Source organism: Cynocephalus volans, chromosome 1, assembly GCF_027409185.1.
Source record: "Cynocephalus volans isolate mCynVol1 chromosome 1, mCynVol1.pri, whole genome shotgun sequence".
Classification (NCBI taxonomy): domain Eukaryota; kingdom Metazoa; phylum Chordata; class Mammalia; order Dermoptera; family Cynocephalidae; genus Cynocephalus; species Cynocephalus volans.
Genome location: NC_084460.1, coordinates 264,689,720 through 264,715,235, shown reverse-complemented (window position 1 = coordinate 264,715,235; position 25,516 = coordinate 264,689,720). Strand labels below are relative to the sequence as shown.

The window sequence follows — 25,516 nt, the reverse complement described above, 5'->3', positions numbered from 1 at the left end:
TTTCTGAAGAAGACTATCATTAAATACCTTATATAATTTGTTCACACATTTCAGAATTAATAATTAAAATATGTTATGAGAGGATAATGCTTATTTTTGTCTAAAATATCTAGTCCAAATATTTCTAAAGAAGTGCTAAGTGTACAATTTTACTTTTATCGTAGCAATCAGAAGTACATATAAGCTGTCTTTGTGGTTTACATGACCTTTGAATATCTACCTTTGTGAAGATTGGAATCCAGCACTCATACTATTTGCTTTAAATGATAAATGAGTATTTTTTGGATTGAGTTACTTCAGAGATATATGTCATAATAAATAAGGTGAACATTGCAAGTTACCCTTTCTGCCTCCCACTTCAACTGCCACAACTAGAAACATAATTTACAAAAATGAAAACAGTCTCCAGCTAGTTTGAGGCTTTTTCAAAGAGAAGCACTGGGGTTTGGCTGGGCTAGTTTCCTCAGTACACACCTGGTGTATATCACTTTAAAAAATAAATTATGCCTCATTAAATTACAATTAAATGGAATCATGATCATTTGTTTTTCTGGAAGGAAGATGTTTTGCATATTGAAAGCCTAATTTGTTGCAGGTGACAAAAAGGCTGAACAGATTATCTAATATCACTTCATTTTAGGGGGTAATGTTTGCTGGTTAGCTTGTATATATTCCAGTAGTTCAAAATTATATTAATGTGGACTATATTATTTTCACTTCAAAATGTCTTCTACCACTTTATCAGTTTTTAGGCTTGTTCTTTCTTTTTCTTCAAATGTTCTAATACTGCCCAGTCCCTCCTCTTCCCCTTTGTTGAGTCTCACCATTGTCTCTGCATACACGTACTGTCTGTATTTAAAGTCCCAGCTAAATTAAGTCTTACCTCTTCGATAAAAATTTCCCTGAATCCTGCATTTGACAGTACTTCTCCCTCCTTTGAACCAAGATGGCACTAGTTCTATTGCACATTTATGACATTTGGCATCTTTTACATTGAGCTACTATAAAACCTTCTTTCCACCACTGGATAGTAAACTCCTTGGGAGCAGAAGTTGTCTCTTATTAATATTTTCATCCCTCTCTGAGCTTTGTATCAAATTGTAAATAAGAAATGAATTAATGGACCGACCTGTCATCTTTTGAGACTAGGTATATCAAATTTAGGAGTTCCTAGATCATCAATGAGTGATATTGGATTTAGGGGCTCCCTAGATAATCTGTGAGAGATATAGCCTAATCCTAGAGAGTCACCAAAGGTCTAAGAGACAAGAAAAATGGATATCTACTAAAATCTAGTCAGTAATGATGTTAACTATTGCTTTCACCCATGGATTGGCCTGGGGGGTGTCTCTAAGGGGCTCAGACTCAGCATTCCTAAAACCTGGCCCAGGTATGTTTTCTCTTATTGCTCTCTTTCAGGAATAAAGGCCCATTAAAGGTAGTTTCTCACCCATCCCAGACAAGGTGTCAAGGACTAGTGCAAAAACAGGGAAGTAAATTTTATAGAGCCATATCAGGATGATGTTTTGTGAATACCAACATATATCACACATACTAATAATTTGGAGCAAACTATATAAATTGTTGGAGAAGTATGGAAATCAAAAGTTCATTGACAGGAAGTACAGATTCAGAAACTGTAAGGTCATTTAATTTGTTAGAAAGAAATATTTTAAAATACTAGAAAAAATAAGGACTTCAATTTTTCATTTAAAAAATTAGCCCAAATTCTTTGTTGTGTTTGGAGATAGCCTATATTAGTAAACAAGCTAGATGGCATTATATTATCTCTCATTTTGCACTTCGAATTATTTTGCATTTAATCAATTTTCTGACAAACAGATATTCTTTGCTGGTGCTGGAAATTATATGAAGCTTGCAAAAACTTCTATTAACGGACTAGGGAAAAGGCAATTAGAGGTGTTGTGCCTGACTCCCATCTTTTTCCAGTGGCTTGTAACCAAAAAATGAAGGTATCTCTCTACTTTGTGCAGATGTTCGTTCTACTCCTTTTCAGTCAACATGTTTCCTGGTTTCACATAACCTTGGCTAACACCATGGAGGGAATTATTATAATGTCTCCCTGGAGAAGGCTCTGTTGCCTATGATGAGGAAAATACTTAATGATCACTTTATTCAATACTTGCAATATGTTTTAATATGATTACTGATATGAAAGTTTAATAAGCAATATCTTGGTTATTTTATTAATTTCCCTCCATTTACACATTCTCAATATTCATGACCTTTCTATTCATAAACATACATCTTTTTTTTGGTGCTCAGGTGCCATGCCACATTGTTTTGTATCTCAGGCTGCATAATGGGAATGTCCAATTGATACCTCCTGCCTGGCTGGTTGATAATTAAAATGCCAGATGACGTAGTGGCAACGGCTTTAGAAATATTTATGTGAAATAAATTATTAACTTATGTTCTATTCAAGACAGTTTCAATGTTATAAACATTTTCTTATCTTGATAATTAGATGGGGTGATGTGTGGTATATATAAGTTATGCTATAGATTTCCTTCTGTTTTTTTCCCCTCTGATGATTTTCAAGTAACGAAATAAACTCATTGTACATTTATGATCCTTCTGAATTTGGACTACATTTTTTAAAATCCCAGTTTAAATAGTTCAAAGCATATAAACAACAAAAATGGAAAAACTCAACAAAATAACTCAATCTCTTCCTGTGCCCACTGGCTAGCCACTTATTATCAAAAATGTCTCAGATAAAAAGAATCCACCTTGGAATCACAGCTACATAGATGAAGGTTTAGTAAATAATTTGGAACAGTGTTCTAATCCTCTGGGGATAATATAAGGAGATGTTGGTTTGAGACTTTATCTTCAATTTGGCAAATGAAACAGAGGCAACAGTATATTTCACCAGCCCCTTAAAATACCAGTATTGTATCTCTTTCACTTCACAAGTGATGCTACTGAGCAGTCCTTTGAAGGATGCTTTGTCTTCATTTTCCTTAGAGATGGATTGATTTCCTTGATAAGGTTGTCCAGTATGTAAAATATGTAGGGGAAGGAGCTATACAGTTTCGAAGTGGGGGGAGAAAAAAGGTGAACCAAACAAGAAACAAGTAAAAATACTGTGTGCTTTTGAATGATTTTTTTATTGATTACAAATGAAGAAACATAATTTTGAGCCATGGTCCATTAGAATAATTTTTATGTCACTATTTTGTGTGTAAGATCTTTGGTGTAATGTACTTCACAACCCGTGAAAATAAGTTCATGGTGGAAAAATAAGTTTACAAACTTTAAGATACCTTTGAGATATCTTGAGTATAGTCCTAATAACTATCATCAAGAATATATCTATGTTGACCCTAAAACTACTTCAAATTTTTGTATTTTGAGATTTATTCAAATACTAAAGTTAATTATGAGATAGAAGTAGTAGAAGAATGGAGAAGGGAGGGGAGGAAGACCAACTCATCCTTTATGTGCAGGGCTTATCATTAAAGAAAGCTCAGAAAACATTAATCTAGTGTCTTACTGGTATTGGAAAGTGGTAGTGATTTTATTTTTACATACACATCCTACCTTGCCCTCTCTGTGGGCATACATGCACATGTACACACACACATGCAGGTGTGCTTACATGCACACAGGCACACAAACACACACACACACACACCCCACATGCTGCTCTTTAGCAGTGTTTATATGTGCATTTCTACCAAGTATTAGTTAGGATTTCTCTAGTCAAAGTAACATGACACCCAAGTTGTAAAACTATCAAATGACATAGTGTTTGTAGATTCCTTATAGTAAAATTGTTTTATGTGATGATTTACGTGGTGATTCCTTGTAGTACTGATAACTGTATGATGCACATTCTGATAAGTGAGATTTGCTTCACTATATTACAGTGCCTTGCATTATTTTAAAACATTGCCTACCCTTACCCTGCAGATTTCTGGCCAACCAGAGATGGTATATTCCTCTTGTATCCAATGCCTTTTCATATTTAAGCCACATATTAGAAACCTGATAATGTTTCATTTTCATTAATTTTCAACTTAGTGGAAACATCTTGGTATCTGCACCACCTCACCACAGTTCATAGAAGTGACTTTTCATGATTTGGGGTTGCCCCATCTGTTCTGAGATTCAGGATTAACATCTCAGCTCTTCCTGGGGGATAAGCCTAAACCCTAATCTTAAACTGCCCAGAGAAGAGATATTAGCTGGGAATGTACCTTAATGCCTCTGTGTGGTAATCCAACAACTGTGCAGAATGGAAGTGGATCTGCATCTTTCCAAAATATTACAGTGTTCCAACTCAGATCTCCAGCCCTTTTCTTGAGTCCATACTACTTTTCTCTAGACTTGGCAACATTTCCTTTTCTTTGTGAATTCTTTGTCATCAGAGAAGATGAAAACACTAATTTCCTATTTAAAACTTTCTATTTGGATGATTCACACATTCAGAAGGTATCTGAGCCTATCATGGCATTCTGTACACACTGTGTGTGGCCCCTCACTGGATGTGACTACATTTCCATTGATTTAAATGGTGAGGTTAAAGCTTCTCCCATCAGGGCATCTCACAAAAAGGTTTGGGTGCCCTCTGGTAAATATGCAAGGATAACTATTGTGTGGCTTGGGAAATTATCAGAGGGTTAACACAAGTTCTAGCCATTTGCTTTGGTCTTTTTTTTTTTGGCCATGAGAAACATCTATATTGAAAACAGTGGCCGGTCACACAGAAATTCAGCCAAACTTTTTTTTTTTTAAATTGATGTAAATCTCCCATGCTGTTTAAATGTCGGAACTAAATTTACCAAACTTGGCAGATTTGTAAAGCTGAGCAGGACTGCCAAGTGTTCCCAGTTTCAAGCAGAGAGAGTTCTAACAGTTCCTGAAATACTTGTAGCAGGCACCTGGTGGTAATTGCAGTTTCACAATTCTTCCCAAGTGCCTACCTTGCTAGCTGGCATCTCTGTACACCGATGATTATTACATTGATGATAAAGTGTCAGAACAGACCGGTCCTAAAACAAGGCATAGCCTCTGGAAGGCAAGCGTGTTTCTACAAAATCTTCTTGCTGGAGAACCCTAAGGAATTGGCCTGAGGTCCTTGACATCACAGCCAGCTGGTTACACCAGACAAATAAAGGGGGAAAGAGCCAGAAGACAGAAACCACACACATATCTGCAGATATGACTTGACCTATTTTTTTTTTCCCATTTAATTAGGGATTGTTGTCTGAGATTCTGCGTAAGGAAGAAGATCCTCGGACGGCCTCTCAGTCTCTTTTAGTAAACCTGAGGGCCATGCAGAATTTCCTCAATCTGCCAGAAGTGGAACGGGATCGCATATACCAGGACGAGAGAGAGCGGAGCATGAATCCCAATGTGAGCATGGTCTCATCGGCCTCTAGCAGTCCCAGCTCCTCCCGAACCCCTCAGGTGAGATTTGATCCACTGACTTTTCAGTCTTTGCCTTGGAAACATCTTGCCTTCACTAATACTGTGTTTTTCCTTGAAAACTAAGAGACGAAATTCAAGGATTTCTTAATCCACTGAACATGTTGGTCAAAGGACATGAACCTCTGGCCATATAATAGTGTAATCCTGTACTGTATCATATGCCATTTCCATCCCTTTAGGAAAGGTGCCCATTCTTCCATATGTAGCAGGTGAGGGGAACAGGTAGGCAGCAGTGTGTGGAGGGGTAGGCTCTAGAATTTCTACAGACAGCTGCTTAGTTATCAAAGAAGGGGTTAGAAGATTTGTGTTGAGGCTGAATTAGTACATTGCTTTTCCTTAAATTTTATGTTTATTTGGATGGAGTGGAGGGTCATTGGGGGCAGAGGACAGAGCTCTGCTTTATGCAGTCTACAAAAGACAAAATGGGGGAAGACCTGTGCCTAGTGAAAGCATGCACATGTTAGATCAGAATGGTACCACTCAATGATCCCTTAGAAAATGATAGTGGAAAGGTAGGCCTTAATGATTTTCCTTCCTGGGATGATCTCCACATAGGAATCAGTGACTCCTTTTCTTCTCCACACACTTTAAAAGTGTGTTATTCTCAAGTCCTCCTGCAAATATGTGTGTCTGGTAATGCTGTGTGCTCAAAGCTCCTCACTTGAAGGGGCAAGGTCTCAAGGCATTCAGAGGTCATTTCCAGTTAGGATCTGAGGCCACTCATTTCTAGCCTACTCCCTATTTCCCCTAAACTTTTACCTCTCAGTAGATTTATGATAAAACTATCCCATTCACTGTTGCTAGAATGGTAGCAAGTTCTCTCTGAGTGATAGTTTTCAAACCAGTATTTACTGCACATATATTTATACAAATCCAAAAACTGGGTAATTCAAAACTAAGGATCATTTTGCATAGATACTGTAGTTTTGGTTTTATAAGTTTGTTTTCTGATTAATTCCAAGGAACTCATTAAGCATAGAAGCAAAATTTTATTTTAGTAGAAATATTTGAGCTTCTTCAAGTGCAGTTCATTTTTTCACACATCTTAACTCTTTTTGTATTTTTGCACTCTGCAATAGCTTTTTAATTGAAGATCATTTTCTATCATGCACTGACAAATTGTGTTACTTACACTTTAGAGAATTATGAGTTTTAGTTACTTTTAAATGAAAAATGAGTCTCTTGACTGCTTATTTTGGACATGTGTAACCAAGTCTTTTTATTTATTTATTAAAAAGTTTTGGGGCATGTATATTGAGCTCTTAAGGTGGGTAAGTTGTTAATTTGCACTAATATTTGCTTCTATTAAATTCACCAGTATTTTTGCCACTTTTGAAGGTCATTAAACTGTTATAGGAGAGTCCAGCCATGCTTCATGACCATTTACCTAGGCAGTTCTTCTGAGAAAGTCACTTCTATTTCTTAGAAAATAACACAGGTCTGTGTGTTTTGTTTTTAGCTCCTTTATAATATTTTTCTAAGAAGAGTATACCTTAGGTACTTTTTTTAAAGACCTGATAGTTTTCAGAGCCAGACCAACTTACAAGCCCACACAGTTAGGGTCAGTATTTTGCTCTTTTGGGAACAGAATACCATCTAGATAAAAGTGCCCTTTAGGGATAAGTATAACAGGCAAATTGATTATTTCATTTCACAGTTTTGAGATTTCTGAAAATAAATATGAAATATTTAATCGTGGGTTTTTTTGTCTCATTTTTTGGTGGCTGGCTGGTACAGGGATCCAAACTTTTGACCTTGATATTACACCACACTCTTACCAGCTAAGCTAACCAGTCAGTCCTAAACATGTTTCTGAGAATATGATCATGGCACCGCATTTGCACATTCTGTAGAATTTTCTTCTTTTACTGGGGGGTAAAGAATGAGAAAGGGAAACTTATTAAAGTCTTTTAAAACATTTCATGATTAGCTACTTAAATTCCTTAAAATTCCTTACAGACATATCTCAGTAGTAAAGATCCATAGCACAGTAAAGCTTTCATTGTGAGAAGAGATAATAGAGGAGTCCGCACTTACTCATCCTTTCAGTTGGAGTCAGCAATTTAGTACATACAGGCAGTCTTACATAAGCATGGAGAGATCATTTTTCAAATGCCATCAACATCTTATTGTGGTTTCAAAACATATTGAAGGAATTTCACATTTGAAATTAAACCTCTTTTCTCATAATCCTTTAAATGGGCCAGTATTCCTTGGTGTACTTAATAATTACCAAATTATAGCACAAGGATAAGGATGATTGTAAAGTGCTTACTGTGTATCAGTTATTGTGAGCATTTTGCATGAATTTAACCCTCACCACTTTGTGATGTTATCCCCATTTTACAGGTGAGGAGGTTGAGGTTTGGATGAGTTAAATAGCTTGTATTAGGTCACATGGCTGAGTGGTAGAGCTTGGATTTGAACTATAGGTATTCTGAGTCCAGAACCTGGGCTCTCAACCATATATTGTAGTTTCTTGAGGGGTTTCATTTTAGCCCTCAAGGTTCTAGAGAAGATTTGACAGGTGTGGCTAATGAAGAAAACTGAATTGAGAAAAACAGATGATATGCTCAACTATTCACTTAACAGGAAAAGCATTGTGGGTTAACTAGAAATTTGGGGGAGAAAAGGGAGTTTCTTGAAAAAATTACAGAGACTTGGATTATTATGGGAAAGTCCAAACTAGAGGTGAAGAGGAAGAGGATACCTGTAAAAACAGCATACAGAATAAATCACAGATTTTGGAGGCAGTGTAGTACAGTGCTCCTGAGCCCATGCTTTGGAGCCTGAAGATGTGAGTTCAGGTCATGGTTCCTTCACCTGCTGTTGCTTGTCCTTCCAGCCAGCTAAGTATCCTCTTTTATTTCAGTTTAAAAAATTGTGTGATAATAAAAGTTAAAACACTTTCTAGAGTACCCAGCACATAAAAAGTACCCTATAAATTATACTTATTATTGCTTTGTAGATATTAGAAAATAGTATAAGACAGGGAATTCATGGAGAATGCAAAAGTCAGTGAGCACTCTTAAAAAGTAAAGCTTTCATGGAAATTTAGAATCTTAATTCTGGCCTCAAGACACCGTTGATAATGATTGCATGGTGTCCAAACTGCATGCCATGTCTTTCTCCAGATCCACACGCTGCTGGATCCATTGAAGAACAGCTCAGGGCATCCACATAGGGAAAGTTGTGGTTTGGGGACAACTCCCTTGATTTGGGATGCTAGGGTGAATGGAAACAAAAAGGAAAAAAAAAATAGTTTAGACCAATTCAGCCTGGAGTGCCCAAGGATCAGGGCTGACTGTTCCTGGAGCCATGTTGCTGAGGGTTCTAAGAAACCAGCTCAGCGCCTCTCATTAGGCACCAGCAAAGACTTTTAAGGTTTAGACCAAGCAAATGCTCTCATAGTCTTTTGGATCAAGTAGATTCAAACGTTTTAGGGTTATCCTAACCCCAAGAAGTACAGACACCTTCTATATTGCCCTTCATTTGTCTCTGAAGCTGATGGGAAATCATTCAATTAAAACGAGCACAGCAGAATACATAAAACCACAATATGAGTTTAAGAAAATGAAAACGGCACATCAAAGGCATTCTGAAGCCTAGTTTTATGAAATGAAATTTTGTTTCATTTCCACTGATTTCCTAGGTGAAATTAGGTGACTGTCTGGGTAGCATAATGATGATAATGATGGGAAACCATACATACTCAAATGACATACGTAAAGCTTTAATAAAGAATGAGACAGACTCAGGGGAGTGCATTAAATTGAGTAATAATTTATTATTTAGAGACCTCTACCCATTTACTCATTTTTTCTGGAAGAATTGACTCTTCCTCCAAGGTGTGCCATTTTTAGAAAGAAAAAGGTAACTGTGTGTGTGTTCTGCATGTTTGTTTTGTAGTTAGATCATTGCTTATAGTTTGGTGCCCAGGGTAGCTATCCTACCTGTGAACCATCCAGGGTACTGTGAGGGAAAAGGGTTGACAGGGTTCTGCATGTCCTATAGGAATGCACTGCAATTATTTCCAATCACAATTAACCTGATTAGAATAATGGACAGGAAGTGTCCCTCTGTAGCTAATGCAGTTTGGCATCAGCTGACTGAAATCCTTTGATAATTTCTGCACAGATGGCTGGGCTGAATGCAGCACTTTTTAAATTATTATTTTCATGGTCTCTTGGTAGGCCAAAACCTCGACACCGACAACAGACCTCCCTATTAAGGTGGATGGCGCCAACGTCAACATCACAGCTGCCATTTATGACGAGATCCAACAGGAGATGAAAAGGGCCAAGGTGTCTCAAGCCCTGTTTGCCAAAGTGGCTGCAAATAAAAGTCAGGTGAGTGGTTTTTAAAAGAGCAAAATCGAGGGCTGGAATTAGACCTTTCTCCTCCTTCCACCAATAAAAATACATCTGTTCCTATAATAATAATAACAATAATAATCCCCAGAGAACCTGTCACGTTCTGCCTTTTGCTCCACAGTTTGCTTTTGCTCCCACTGGAGTTCAAAATAGGGACTAAGCCAAAACCTCAGGTATTTTCTTCTAAAGAATTATTTCAAAAAAAGAATCAGCCTTGAGTGATTTGTCTCTTTTCTAAACACTGGTATGTGCTTTTTTTGTTGTCGTGCTTTTTCTTTCTTTCCTTTTTTTTTTTTTTTTTTTTTGTATTCATGCAAAATTTAGAATGTGTGTAACAGCACCTTTCTTAAACCAAGTTTTAAGCAGGTCTCATCACCTCTTATTCCCAGCAGGGCAATGGCTGACTTTGTTTTAATAACCACTTTTCCCCAGCCCTAGAGACAGCTTTCCATGTCAGGTGTTTCTTTTATGTACAGAATACAGTTGTTTTTTCAGGAGAAAACACACATGGGGGAGTCCAGAATAAGTGTTAAAATCCTTTAACAGAAAAACATAGACGCTTATCCAGTAAAATTTTTCAGAGTGCCGGGATTGTGGGGAATGCAATACTCTAGGGAAAAGGGTAGACAGATGCTTGTGGTTTTTATTTCTGAAAGCAGCAACAGTTGTGGGATCTATTATCTGTTTCAGTTTGTTTAAAGGGACAACTTCTGTCCAAGTCTAGAATCTTAGGTTAGTTTGAGATGCTTACTTATTTATCTCTAGGATGAACAATTATGCAAGGTAGAGGAAGTAGAAGTTAGTTAAAACATAATTTTGAGAGTCCTTTGATTCTGAGCTTGATTTCCTCTGTGGCCTTGAATGACAAATGTTTTCATCCCTACATATGTAAATGGTGAAATGGTCCACCATCCCCCTAACAGATCTTCTGTTAGTGTGCTATAAAGAAACGAAGTTACTGAGTATTGTATTTCTATTAAGCAAGAAGGTTTTCAATAAAAATTAAGGTTTTAGAACTTAAAAACCTTTAAATGATGATAGTGAAGTGTTATTGAGACTAATTCTATGGTTTTGGGATAAGCCAGTTTTACCTGCAATTTTTCAGTAACCTGACAAGTAATTTTCAGATATTGATAAAGGGAAGGAGAAGTAGAATACCAAGGAACTTTGAAGAGGATTGAAATGTTTGTTTCCCTTTTCAATTTCAATATAGTAATTTTTCTAGATTACTCTGACTCTCTCTCATGAATGAAATCAATGAAATACAGTTTGCTAAGACATGATGTCCAGCCATGAAATAAATGAAAAGAAAATACCATAGAGCCTTCTTAAACTGTTAAATGCATAAAATCCCATGCACCACATGGCAAAATATAATGAGAGTTGGACCTGTTAAACGAATAAAGCTGTTAAATGCATAATGCCACTTGGCAAAACTACTGTGCATTTAATGGTTTTCCACTGTGTAATAAAGGACATATGTGGTAAATGTGCAGTGAGTATAAAAGCTGCAGAATTGATTTTGCAAACCTGCCCCTTAGTCATGACTTGATGTAAATATCAAAGTTTCACTCAGCCCTTTTTTTATAAGCAGCTTATAAGAAAAACTGAAGACCACAGTCTGAGAACTTGATTCAAAATGCCTATAATAGTCCTGTTGACTTGGCACTCTGACTTTTGGAAACAGTGGTGCCTCCGGCCTCCCAAAATAATTCAGGTGGCTGATTGAAAGCTGTCTTTGCCAATTGGCTAAAGCTTAGCTTTCCAAATTTTTGATGCATCCCAAGAGATCAGTAGCCCTGATCTTGTAGAGTCTGGAAGAAAATGTAGTTCTGGGAATTAATATGCCAAAGGGTGAGATTGAGCCTAAGTGTTCTTTTTTCACTGAGATAGTGATCTTATTATAACTTAGGAATAGGGGACCTTATTGGAAATAGCTGACTAGGTAGGCAAATCAGGCATTATGTTTATAAAAAAATGGTACTGCCTGACAAAATGAACTTAACCAATAGTTTCAAAGGCAATTTAACATAAGATACTCACTCCATTTTATAAATACCAGTGTTCATTTGATAAAAAGCATATTTAGTGAAGTCAGTTGTATGATTTGGAACACTGCACATATATTTGGTGCATATCCATAAGGTATATATGTATGCGTGTGCATATGTATATGACTAATGGTGGGACTTAACCTCTCCAGGCTGCAATGGGGAATGGCCACACCTACTTCACTGGATTGTGAGGACTAAAAGAACAAAGGTTTTATCTTCCTCTCCTGAATTCACTTCTCTCCCTCTTTTCTTTAACTTTGGAGGGACTGGAAGTTTTTGGGTTACTGAGTGGGCAAACGCATAACAGGGGCTTTTCATTCTCTTGGAGGTGAAATTAGGGGAACCTTTAATTAGAAACTGCTATGAACTGGAGTAGGCTTGGAGCCCTGAAGGCCCAGTTCAAATACACATAGCAACCCTCCTCTTCCATTTGAAATTTCTTTTAAAATAGAAATGAACCCTCCATTAAATCTCATTCATTCCTTGGTGCGAATTGCTGTAATCAGCTATTAAGAACAATACCTAACAGTGTCCTGTGTGTTAGGGAACCTTTGAATGAAGAATAGTAAAAAGGGAAGAAAATTTTAGAGAGATTAAGGGTGGTGAGCCAAGATGGCCCTTGAGGGCTAAATGTTTGGGAACAGGCACAGAGTGGGGGTGGGGGAGGTAGAAAAGGAGTTGGAAGGGTGACAGACTAGTCCATGGTGAAAATCCATTAATGGGAAGTGTGTGTGTTTCCTTAGTGCATTGGTTATGACAGGATGCATTTGTAGGGTCACAGACCATCTCCTCCAGCTCAGCCCCAGCTCCTTTGTCATTGCCAGGCCAGTCCATCATCCAGTTCCATTAGATATTTCCTATCTGGCCCTTGCCTCTTTCTTCAGGGGAGAAAAGTTAAAGAAGAACAAAGTAAGAGGGAAAGACACACTTAGACACCTTTCACCTTGTACTTTTATTTTTGATTTGGGATCAGTTTAGTTGTTTAGAATAACTTTGTGTGTGTGAATTCTGAGGAGTAGCTTTCTCTTCTTTTTGCAGAATATTCAGATTGTTGGTTGTTGGTCTTCAAGGGATAGGATGATATTTGGCCAGTGAAATAGGAGTGAGAGGTTCTTAGTTGGAGTTATAATGTAAAGGTTTATAGGACGTTTTCTGTAGAACTTCAGTCTGACCCTCTCGTACAAAGGGCCACCAAGGAATGAATCAAGTGGCTACAGGAACCCCTTGTCCCTCAGCAGCTTCTGGTAATCTTCTTATCCCTCTTACTTTCCTCTTTTCTTCCCCGTTGCCCGTAATCACCTGTGATCTGGGAAGTGGAAATCCAGAGGGGAGAAAACACAGTAACCTATGGGCACTCCTACTGCAGTCCTCCAGTGATGGCCATGTACTTTGTCACAGCATCTTCTGCCACATTTCTTTTCCTTGACATCAATTGCCACATTCCCCAGACTCTAATTCATTGTTTCTCTCCTATCCTGCTCTCTGTTCTCTTTCATAGCCTCATAGAATGCTGAGGATCATCTGAAGTTGGTTTTCTTTTGAGAAGAGAGTGAACATTGTATAGCCCAAGACCCAACTCTACATATATGACTGTCTTTTCCTACAAGGTTTGGGTAAAAATAGAGTAGGGAGAGAAATGAGAAGGGGCTTATTTTAATTCCTATTTTCCTTCCCTCCACTAAAAAAATAAAAACAAACTAATGAACAAACACTTCAGGAGGGCATTGGGCTTGCTTTCTCTATCAGAAAGATAGAGAGAAGTTGAGACACTGCATTCTGTTCTGTATGGACAAGGGGAAAGAGATAGCCTGGTGTAAACCCCAGATGGTGGTAATGAAAGAGCCAGCCCCAGAGGCTGTTGGGATGAAATAATGAGGGTGATCTGGGAACAAGCAGGGACCCAGAGCAGTCTTTGGTGAGATGACGTTGGTAGGATGCCCTCATCTCCACCACCGTTTAAGGACTCCTGCCAATCCTAGAATTCTCCTCCCCATCCCCCCCACCCACCCGCCCCCTTCCAGGCCCGTGATCTGTGAGAGCTACCTATAGAGTCAGGAATGATAAAGTCCTTCTTTCTACTACAAAAGAGAGTAGGAGGTACAATCATGATCTCATTGTAGAGCTAGAGGAGATGGATTTCTGGCCTCCAGTACACAATTTTGAAATCATTTTTCGCATAGAAACTGTGTTCTACATGGTGATTGTGTTTCAATATGTTCTATGCTTCATGTACACTATAATTAAATAAATTTTGTGTAGTGACCTTTATACCTTATCACTATCTTTCTACAGCAAATATATAATGTGAGGGTACTTCAGAAAGTTCATGGAAAATGGAATTAAAAGATAATACAAGTCTTTCCATTAACTTTTTGAAGACCCCTCATATATATTATGAGTACTCAACTACTGACTTAAATTTTATTCCTAAGTGAGAGGCTACTTCTGTTTTAGATGTAGTTTACGAGCTCAAATTTTATGAACTTTTTTTTAGTCTCTCCTTATAGCTGGTCTAATTTGCTTTATAGGCTAAATGATTTAAAACATACAGGTCTCCATTTCAGATCCTTTTTAAATAAAACAAAACCAAAGGAAAGAAAGACAACTTTACATAAAAAAAAAAAAAAAATGGATATATTATTTGGTTCGTTGTTTTTTTTTTTTAATTGTTTGTTGGCGTTTATATCACATGCAGTATATGTGCTAGCATTTTCTTCATTCAGTCATGGATTACTGTATTAATTTATGTTTTTGTATCTCTTTTAAAAATATCCCAAGCACAATTGTACATATTTCTTTTTTAAAGAAATAACTTCTATTTTATGATTACATATGTAATAAACTTCTTATTTAGAAAATTCAGAAAGTGAAAAAAAGTATGAAGGTGAAAACGTGGATCACCCACAATTCCACAACCCAGAGATAGTTACTATGAGCATTTTAGAGTCTTTCCTTTCAACATGTACATGTGTGCATGGGAGTGTACATGTATGTTCATATCCTCACTGAGATCATACCTCACAACACCTAATTATAAGACAATTTAAAAATACAATTATTTTTTTCAAGGAAAGCTTTTCATGTAGCAGAGTAAATTTACAAAATATAAAATATTATCTTTAATGTCATTACTTAGTTTCTTGGCCTGTAGAAAATATTGCATGAGGATCAAAGTTTTGCCACTTTGCACAGACAGTGGTTTGACCTTTATCTTATATTATTAAGTTCCTGTTATAGGGGTGCATTATTCGGCCTGAGATAGCTCAAGCATTAGAAATAGATGTGTGGCTACCCTGATCTCTCTGGTATGAAGAGTGATAGGAAGTACAGGCTATCGGATGCTCTGTGTAAAATGAGATGGTGGTCTCAGTCTCAAATGATTTAGATTTTGCCATTTGTATTCAGCATGTAAGGCAAGCTAAAATGGAGCGGGTGGCCTTGCACAAGTAGCTTGCCCCCTGGGCCAGTTTCTTTGGAACATAATCATCTGAAAGCCTATCAAGGAACAGTTTCTACTCTTGTCAGTCTGGGCAGGTATACTACAATTTAGGGGCTGTCTGCACTGAATTTTGAATTTGAGCTTTCAAATTCGAAAAAACTAATATAATAAAATTACCATTTGAAAAAATTATGATGCCTAGTGAAGAAATTTCTCAAAATTCCCAAATGCCACGAAGTGGACAGTCAATACAGTGATGCCTGAGCATCACTCCGAGCCCTTCAGTTTCCCTTCCTTTTTCTCTCAGCATAATCACAAGGGATTAGATTCTAATGAGGGACTATCAGCAGAAATTTTCATAAGACCAACCTCATAATGAAGAATTGGGTTCTTTTTACCACTCTCACAATTAATTATGTTAATGTTTCATGCCCTAAAACTAGCCATTATAGGAGTCGTTAATTAGATGTCAATGTAGATTAATCACAGAGTTCATATGCAGTTCTTAAAATATCAAATACCTTTAACTCATCGCTACAATTTTTTTTTACTGATTTTAAACTCATCTTTATCTACTGCAGAAACCCTGGAGTTGCTTTATTTTGTCTGATCATGACATGGTACCTTTGGAAACTTGCATGTGACTTTGAAGCAAATCATGTTGCCATATTAAAGTCACCTCTCTGAACTCTCCCCAGTCCTCTTGGGAAGAGGACATTGAGTTAAAGCATGGTTCTTACAGTGGGAGAAGACTGGTGCCTCTGAATGGCTCCTACCACTTTGCTATGGAGCCTATTCATCTTCTTTTCACAGTCCAGGCTAGGGTGTCAGGAGGCGCACGCTTAAAGAACCATACTCCGTACATATCTTGCCCTAGTCTCTTGCTTGCCTCACTCTATTCCACACCTTGATCTTCCAAAAAAGCCTGGCTTCTGGTTTTCTGCTGTGTCTTTTTCAAGTTGTTTTCTCTGTTCTGAAGAAGTTTGCCCAATATACAGTGCTGTGACACAGGTATGCTGAAATTTGGACCTGAAGTGAGACTGGAAACATTTTGTTTATTTTCTGCTTGATATTTTAGCCTAGTGCGTTTGCTGTTAATATCTTTCTAGTGGTTAAGTGGATAAGTACAAGATTCCAGATTCCAGATTCTTTCTTCTTTTTGACTAATATGAATGGCTTTTTCAGGTGCATGTACTCATGTATGCATGTGTGTATGTGTATACATATTTATATAAGTAAAGGCATACCAAGCCTCCGTAGTATTAAATAGCTATGTATATCCCATGGATCTATGGTAAGGAGGGTGACAAAATTTTATGGAATTCCCTCTTGACTTGAGCCCTCTTTAACAGAGGTTAAAGAGTTGTTCTGAAATAATATTTTCATTGCTTTCAATTACAGACTCAATCTTGAGAAACACATCCGTAGAAATGTGAGAGACATATATAAGGTAGCCCAGAGACAGGTGAAAATTGGTCCCCATGAAAATACAGTTTAGAACTTAGTATACAATTTTGAAAAATAAGAAAGAGAAGCAGATCATTTTTACTTATCACATTCAAGGTATAAAATAATTAACCTTGAACTGTAACCAAATGCTCAGCACAAATCTTCTTTCAGGTTAGATGACCTCCTCGTCAGGAATTCACTGAAGCCCTTGACGAGTCTCCCTTGTAGTTAGCCTTTTATCCATTTCAGTTTTCTTGATTAGGTTATCTTGAATCATTAGGGGCTTTATTTATTTTAATAGACACTTATTGGATTCATGAAAAGAGAATTCGGTGACTAAGAAACAAGAGCTGAATATTATCTGGCTCATTTCACACTTCAGAAGAATCTCAACCAGCTGAAGAGAAATCCTTTCACAGTTACAAAAGTTTGTTTGGGGACTTTATGTGCTTCCATTTAGAAAGTGAACTGTCTGTGGTTAATAATATGAATTTTCTTTTGGGACACTCAGAAAACATTTCCTTTTGGTTACATATGCTGACATTTTCTGTATTGAAGATGTGGGTGAGTAAACGGCCTTTTACATTTCTGCTGCAAGAAGCGTTGAGTCATTCTCCTGAAGAACTGTTCATTTGCTGACTTTTTCATTCATTAGAGTTCCTGGAGGGGCAAAAGGGGTGGCGGGCTACTTACTGTTTAATTGACTAAATTCACTTGTCAACTCTGTGTTAGGCACATCAAGAGGAACATCACTGTGACAATATCTTGCCTTCAAAGAGTGTATAGCCTTACTCGACAGGGACAAAGTTATTTACTCTCTCTTGCTGGTGACCAAAGCAGGCTGTGAATTTGTCATTAGTGCTGAGCAAGTCCTGATTTGTATCTGTTCTGAAATAGTACAGAAACTGGAAAATTTGTTGTAAACATAGACCTTTTTTTTTTTTAAAGGAAAAATCATGGAGACTGGGAGAAGTTTGAGTCATAGCCAGTGTCCTGAAGAAACTTTGTGGTGACATTTCAGTACCATGGACAGGAACCCCTCTCTTCTCATATGCTGTCCCCCCTCTCCACCTCCCCATATCACTTAAACATAAAGTTTAGAGCTAGGATTCAAACTCATATCTGATAGGCTCCAAACTGAAACACTGGGCCGTATTAATGTTTTTTGAAAGACCTTCCTATTCATTTGAACATTCTCAGCCTTTGGTATGTGGTTTGGAGAATATGTCATTCATTTATTGTCTACCTGAGCTTTTTACATCTTTAAAATTTTTTATAAATGAAATAGATATTGCCATTCCTCATTCATTTACAATCCGGGAGAGCTTAAAAAACTCCCATATGCACAAGAACAATAATGACAACAATAACATACACATACATACAGAGAGAGAAAGAGAAAAGAAAATGATTAAAATGATAACAGGTTTTTTAAATGATTGTTATAGTTTGTTGCTTATGATACACATCTTTTTTTATTTTTTTAAATTTTTTTTAAGAATGAAAACTTTTAGAGGATGAAGTTTATGAAGCATGTACTTTACCACTACCAGGCCATTGTGGGTCCTGGCTAATACCCAGCAACATGATTTTACTATGAAAAATACCCTTATATCTAGGCTAGGATAAGTGATATTATTAACTTTATCATTGTCTTTTCCCCTAGGACTTACTGTTAAAAAAGAAAGGGGGGGGGTGACTAATTCTTTGTCATACCAGTTAAAAAGCCTTCAGTGACTCCTAGGGCCTGTAGGATTAAGATGAAATTTCTTTGCATGGTGTTCTTTATAATCTCATCCCTACCTTCATTTCTAGACTGTGCTTTAGCCCCACTGAGTTGCTTCTGATTCCTTGAGCGTGGAATTCCTTTACACGTCTTTGCATTTGCTCATAATGTTCTCTCTGCTTGGAATGTGCTTCTATCACTTCCTCTCCCCACCCAGTGAAATCTATCTTACCCTTTCAAGTTTTACCTTATACATCATATTCTCAGCGATGACACTTTTCCTGAACTGCTTCTCCTTAATGGTCAGAATTACTCACTTTCTTGTCAGTGATCTCAATTAACCTTTTAAGTAAGAAGTAACAGTGACAATTAAATGATGTATGTAATGTACCAATCCATTGCATATAGCACACAGGAGGTAAGTGCTCAGTAGAAAATTGTAAACTGAATTAATGTTCTGAGAGACCTCTGTCATTATTTGCAATTTATATAATAGGGATAAATTGGGTCACCCCATTTTCCTTATCATGTTCATGCATTAGAGATGGGGAAAAAAACCTTAGAATATTGACAGGGTTGCTTCTGAGAATTAGTACTCCTTCCCAACAATAATTCTTTGAATTTCAGGCTATAAAACGTTTCTCTAGGCTAATTTCTATGTGCCCTAATAATTTCAGTGCAATCTAATTAGCATTTATTGAGTATCTACTGTTTGTAAGGAAAGATATTCTGCTCTGAAATCCTAAAATGAATAAGAAACCAACCTTGCCCTCCTCTCCCATCAAGAAGCTGACTGTTCTGATGGGGATGCAGACATGCCCACCCCTAACAATAATAATCATCAAATTGTGAAAAGGTTAATCAAAATGCTTGGGGTCATGCAGGAGTGAGCATCCAATTCTCACAGGAGACCAGGTGAGACCACATCAGCTGAGTCTTCAAGTTGAGCTTCTCAAGGGAGACAGAGGTTTGGGTATGAGACATTTCAGCTAAGGGAGTAACATGGAAAAAGCATGGAAGTGGGAATGGACCAATAATTTCCATGGACTGTGAGTAATTCCCAGTGGGTCAATAGGGGAATTGATGGGAGGTGAGATCATGAAGGAAAAACAGGAGCAAATTGTGGTTCTTACCATTGCCTCTTCTAATGCTCTTGAATTGTGAAGTAGAGGTTCTGTCTTTTATGTAACTCACTGATGAAACTGTCAATTTACTGGAAGATAAACAATGGGGTTATTATTCATCTTCCAAAAAGATTTAATGGCACATTTCTTGAAATACTAAGGATTCCTAATACATTTACAATGTGATTTGCTTTGTAAATTTAGATTGACATGCAACTTTTCAGAAACATGGATTGTAGACAAACCATATCTTGACTAGTATGAGTGTCGCCTCACCTGCATAGTTGGAAAGGATGGTCAGAACTGTTTTTTCTGCTGAGGGAAATATATTTGTTTAAGAGGCTGATGAGATGGCTAAAATGAGATGTTAATAAATATGATTTGCTTATGCACTGAATGCTCAGGAACTCCTTAACCATTGACTACAAGGAAGCAGTCTTTGAACCTGTGTTCCTTCTCTGGGTTCAGAATTTGATAGTAAACAAAAGATTTAATCATGAATTTCTTGGCATTGTTACACTTAGGCTCCATGTGTATTTTCCTATGTAAGTTCCAGGTATTTCCTGTACTTTAGAAAACTAATACAGAAATGTTGCAAAAATAATACAGAAGAGATAATTGCACTGTACTGTGTATCCTCTCCCTAGCTTCCCCTGATGTTGATCACTTACATCACCGTAGTGCAGTTAATAATGATAGTGCCATTATCAAAACCGGGAAATTAAAATTGTTTCAGTGCTATTAACTAAACTAAAACCTTACTCTAACTTTGCCAGGTTTTTTTTTTTTTTTTTTTTTTTTTTTTATAAAAATGTCCATTTTCTTTGCCAGGATCCTATTTAGGAAACTGCATTGCGTCTAGTTGTTATTTCTCCTTAATATCCACAGTCTGCGACCGTTCCGAAATCTTTCCTTTTCCTTTATGACCTTGTTTCTTTTCAAAGAGTTTTTATTGGTTATTTTGTTGAACACCTTTCAATTAGGGTTTGTCTGATGTTTTCCATTGATTTGACTGAGAGGTTATGCATTTTGGTAAAGACTACCTTAGATACAATGTTGTGTCCTTTATAGGACATCATATCACAGCATTTATGGTGTCAGTAGATCATCACTAGTGATGTTGACTTTGATCACTTGGTCAAGGTGGTTCTTTGTATTTTTAAGCCTGATGACTAATCACTATCTGCTATTTATGACAGGTAACAAGGTCAAGGAATATGGAACTGCAAGGGAATTTAGAGATGATCTTTTGTCAACCCTTCCTCTTATAGTTAAGCAACCAGAAGCTCCAACGGGATAACCACTTGCCCAAAGGTCACCCAATTATTTACTGACAGAGCAGGAACTTAGCAGTCAGGTCTCAGGGCTCCAAGTTTAATAGTCTCTATACTTCCTAGCTATGCTCAAACACTTGTGATTCACTTAGTCCTGGTTTTACCAGACTGTAAAAGCTAAACTGACTATATGTTCAGCCAGCTTTTGGTTAAAAGTTACAACCAGACTAAAAGAGAAATCACAGAGAGGTACATACTCCACAGTTCATGGTGCCCACTCACAGAGCTGGCCAAGGCAGAAAATCAGATGAACTTCTGTATCAACATTTATGAAATGAAAATAATTCTCCTGGAATTATACTCCACATAACACATAGGGAACAACAACAAAAAACCTACTTGAGATTTTTAACAGAAAAAGGAGATTTGTTTATTAATAATTCATGAGTTCCCATTGAACATGCACGACAGAAACAGTGCTATTCAATAGAGAATACTGTCATCTGTCACTGTTTTATTTGACATTTACACTTTTTTTTTTTTTGCCTGATACTGCAAAACTTTCTTGGATGGCATGCAAAAATTATATAAATGAAAAAAATCCCAGTGTGGGGACCCTTTATCTCTTCTATGATGGATTCACTTACAGTTGCATACATGTGTGCTCATGCAATAGCATGGCACTTTCTCACACATTCATTAGCCACCAGACAATCTAATAAGAGATTCTATTGAGAAAACAGAGATAAGCACCCCAAATGGGCTGGTGGAAGGATCATGTGAAGAAAAAGATGGTGGGTGAGTTGGGAAGTGAGGTGCAGGAATAGATTTTCTGAAGACGAGCATACAGATTCGTGGAGTGAGCAAATGAGTCAGAGTGAGGGGAAAGTAAACCATGGCTGCTGTGAAGAAAACTGACAAAAAAATACATTCCCATTTCAGCTACAAAGTCAATATGTGTAAACAGCATCACAGGAGCTCTGCTTGTAGGGAATATCGGCATTTAGTAGAAGAGCAAGTTAGAGTGAGGGGCACCTTACAATTTTGTGCTTCTGTGAGGCTCTTGACAATCTTTCTGCTCTGTAGGTTAGTTATTATTTATAAAAAAATCACAGAACCAGCTGATACATTCATAAGCTAATTATTGAAGCAGCTGGGTACACATGGTGCAATATGTCCAAGGCTGTGAAGTATCACAGATTTCTTGGGGCCTGCTGTGGTGGGGGGTGCACTGTTGGAGGCTCCATCCCTTAATCTGATCAGCCAAGCAAACACTTTGTGGGGAAACTAGATTAATAACCCTCTAAATACCATGAATGTGCTTCATCTTCAAAACTGGGTTCCCTTAAACATGCTATTAGCTCAGCTCCATCAGGGATTTGAGGAAGTTCTCTGGTGCCCTAAGAACAGGGCTACCTCCCTGTGCCAGAAATTAATTTGGTTTGCTTATGTCTGCACACATGATCACACTTGTGTCTAATCTGCTCCCTAATAGCTTCAAGGTCAAGACCTTGCATGTCAGTGGGCAAATTGAGCACTACACTTCTTAAAGACTGATGGCAGACAGCACACAGTCCACAACAAGGCCTGTAGTGTTGTTCTAAGTGATTGTAATGAGTGCAGATTATAACGGCGCATATAAATCAAATACAGCAATGAATGTTGTGTGAGACATTCCGAATGTCATAAGTGGAGATACCACTCAGCTGTCACCTGTCTCCTTTCAAGCTGTGGCTTCCCACAATGCAGTTCACTCCTCAAGTGGAACAGCAGGTTCCGTCTTCCTTAAAGTCTGGGTATCTCAGAACTTCATCTTTTAACAGATGTACGTTTTTGTTTTTATTTTCCGTTGAATGATGGGTCTCCATGCTATCTCCTCCCCTGGGAAATGATAAACATACCTGTTTGAAACATTTGAAAGAGTTCAGTTGGAGACGTATTCAGATCTGTGAAAAGACAGAGAAATAGGAGCTTATTTTTTCCACAGATGGTTTATTTTCCATTTCAAGAATTCTTTCCTTTGTACAAAGAAACCCTTGAGGAAACACTTTGGGACTAGGAGACTTTTAAATATATAATTTATTTTCTGGTAGGGGTAAAAAAATGTGTCTTCATTTTTCATATACATTGCACCTTGAAAATCAACCATTACCTGTCTCTCAATTGAGTTAAAGAAAAAAAATCTATGAAAATACTTGGAAAAACATTTCCAAACAAATGATAAGATACTTTGTTTTCATTCTTCCTAACTCTCTAACTCTCCCAAGCTCCCAGTTTATTGCAAGAAAAGATCAGGTCTGCGCAAATGTGGCCTCTCACTTGTAAAAACAAGGCAGTGTTGTGTTACAGATTAGTTTATAAATCCCCAGTGGCTTCACAGTTCAGTGCCTACAGCTGCTGCAGATGGGCCTGGGTTTTTGTCTCTTCGCGGTGCTGCAGCCGGCAGTTGAAGGAGAAAATGGAATGATCAGGTTATTAACATGGAGGCCGCGAGGAAGACGCTGCACAATGAGAACAGCTGGTGTTGCTGTCTTGGCTGATGCAGCGGAGATAATCAAATCTTGCCTTTTTTTGGGTAAAGGCAGAAGACACAGTGGAGAGTTAGACAAACAACAGTTTATGATGTTATGTGGGGTTTTTATAATGCATGTCAGGAACTTTCATTGCCTTACAAGTTTAATATAGAATTTGTTGAGATTTGGGATTTATTTTTCACAAAGTCATTTTTGTTTAATCATGCACCTTTTTAGAAAAATTTTACTCTTTTGCAAGAGGTGTGACGTGGGACAGTTCTTGTTTTTAAAATGAGTGATATAGCTTGGAAATGATGGGTTAGAAAGCTACTGGGTAAAATATTTTGACATGAGTCAGTGAGCGATGTTGACAGCATCCTCTGTATTATTTTCATATAATCCATCATAATTTGCATTACATTTTCATTCTCGTGCAGTTGCGAGAGAGAATATCCGGATGCCAGAGTTGGGAGGCAGACATTTGCAGGTGTGACCTGACCAACTGCCTACCTTCCTGCAGGTGTGGCTGTGGCGGGAGGGTGCTGGTGAGGAGGGCCTTGAGTCAAAGGTTCAGAGATTGAGCACATGTACATTTTTTTTTTTTATTCTAGCTGAGGCTATTGTTTCTGTTCTGTGGCATTATTGATTCTTTCCTCCCTAGAGAATTTAGTGCTATTTACACTCAAACATTTTTTTCTTCTTCAAAATTTTCCCTCTCATAGTACATATTTGTTCATCGTCACTCTTTTCTGAGAATGGAAAACTAGCCAATTGGGTAATGCTTAAAAATTGTAGCTGACCAGCATGGATTATTTTTTTTGAGAATCAGACAACTATAGTCTTGCTTGATTATCTTTTACAAAGAACTGTAATTGAGAATATATTTTATAGGAAAGGTGATAAGATAACTAACAAGGGTAAAGATTCTTGGGCATTGATGTTACCACCTGTGTGGGCACTGGGTGGTTTTTAGAGTCCGACTATTTTAGTATCTCTGCAGGGTGGTGGGAACAATTTGACAGAAAAATATGATGAACTTGACTGAAGTCGAGGCCCACTCAGCTCCTCTGCACTCTGCAGGTTAACTCAAGTGGCCTCCTCTCTCTCTAGGGCTGGCTGTGTGAACTGCTCCGCTGGAAGGAGAACCCAAGCCCAGAAAACCGCACACTCTGGGAGAACCTCTGTACCATCCGTCGCTTCCTGAACCTTCCCCAGCATGAGAGGGACGTGATCTATGAGGAGGAATCAAGGCATCACCACAGCGAACGCATGCAGCATGTGGTCCAGCTTCCACCTGAGCCGGTGCAGGTTAGCATCCCCTCCCCGCCACCTGAGCAGGACATTCTGTACCAGCAGCAGCTGCTGAGGGCCAAAGGGGCATACCACTCCAGCTCCCATTGGAGGGTGTTTCGTGCCATATCCCTAAGGACAGAGGACCCTGTTGCCATAGTGGCCACTGTGCGTGTGCATGAGTGTGTAATGTGTATGTGTGCACACAGGGAAAAATGACTGAGAAGTCAAATGACAAAAACAGCTGCTTTCCTGAGAGCATTTTACTTGGGAGATTGTGAAGCCAGAGTACTCGTGGAGAATTAAATCTCCCAATCAGAAAACGGTTTCCATCAGTTCGTTTTCTAAAGAAAAACGCTGAAGTAGTTTTTGATCCAAATTCTTTGAGGGATTTTTGATTAGGCTGAGGAAAAGAAGTAGCCACATGACCTAGTGAATACCATTGAACCCAGCTGAACCTTTGAGAGAAATTGTGACAGATTCTTAGAATTTTAAGATGCGTTTTTGCTGTCTTTGGTTTCCTCCATCTTAGAAATCTGCTTTTATTTGGATTGCATGTTTTGTTTGCTTAGTTTCTGTTCTCATTGAGAGAATGAGAGAAAAAACATTTCTTTCTGAAAGTAATTGAATTAACTACTGACCGTCATTTAAAATCAGTAATTTTCAAGAAGAAATATTAACTAGGGTTTCTTGATAAAGATGTAGTAGGAGGGATGTGGTAAAGGATGTAGTGGAGTTGCCCTACTCTGAGGTTTCTGTGTCTCCTTTTCCCTCTCTCCACCTTTACATGCCTGGGGGAGAAGCCAGAAGTTAA

The 25,516-nt window shown here is 37.8% G+C and overlaps 1 protein-coding gene across 1 annotated transcript in view; it reads left to right on the top strand.

The window, feature by feature from the left end:
- SATB2 (SATB homeobox 2) overlaps positions 1-25,516 on the top strand; it is a 182,538-nt gene that overhangs the window by 123,900 nt on the left and 33,122 nt on the right. Inside the window, exons 8-10 of the mRNA XM_063111484.1 lie at positions 5,227-5,439; positions 9,654-9,809; positions 24,523-24,720. Of these exons, the coding sequence (XP_062967554.1) occupies positions 5,227-5,439; positions 9,654-9,809; positions 24,523-24,720 (567 nt within the window). The remainder of the gene's footprint in view (positions 1-5,226; positions 5,440-9,653; positions 9,810-24,522; positions 24,721-25,516) is intronic.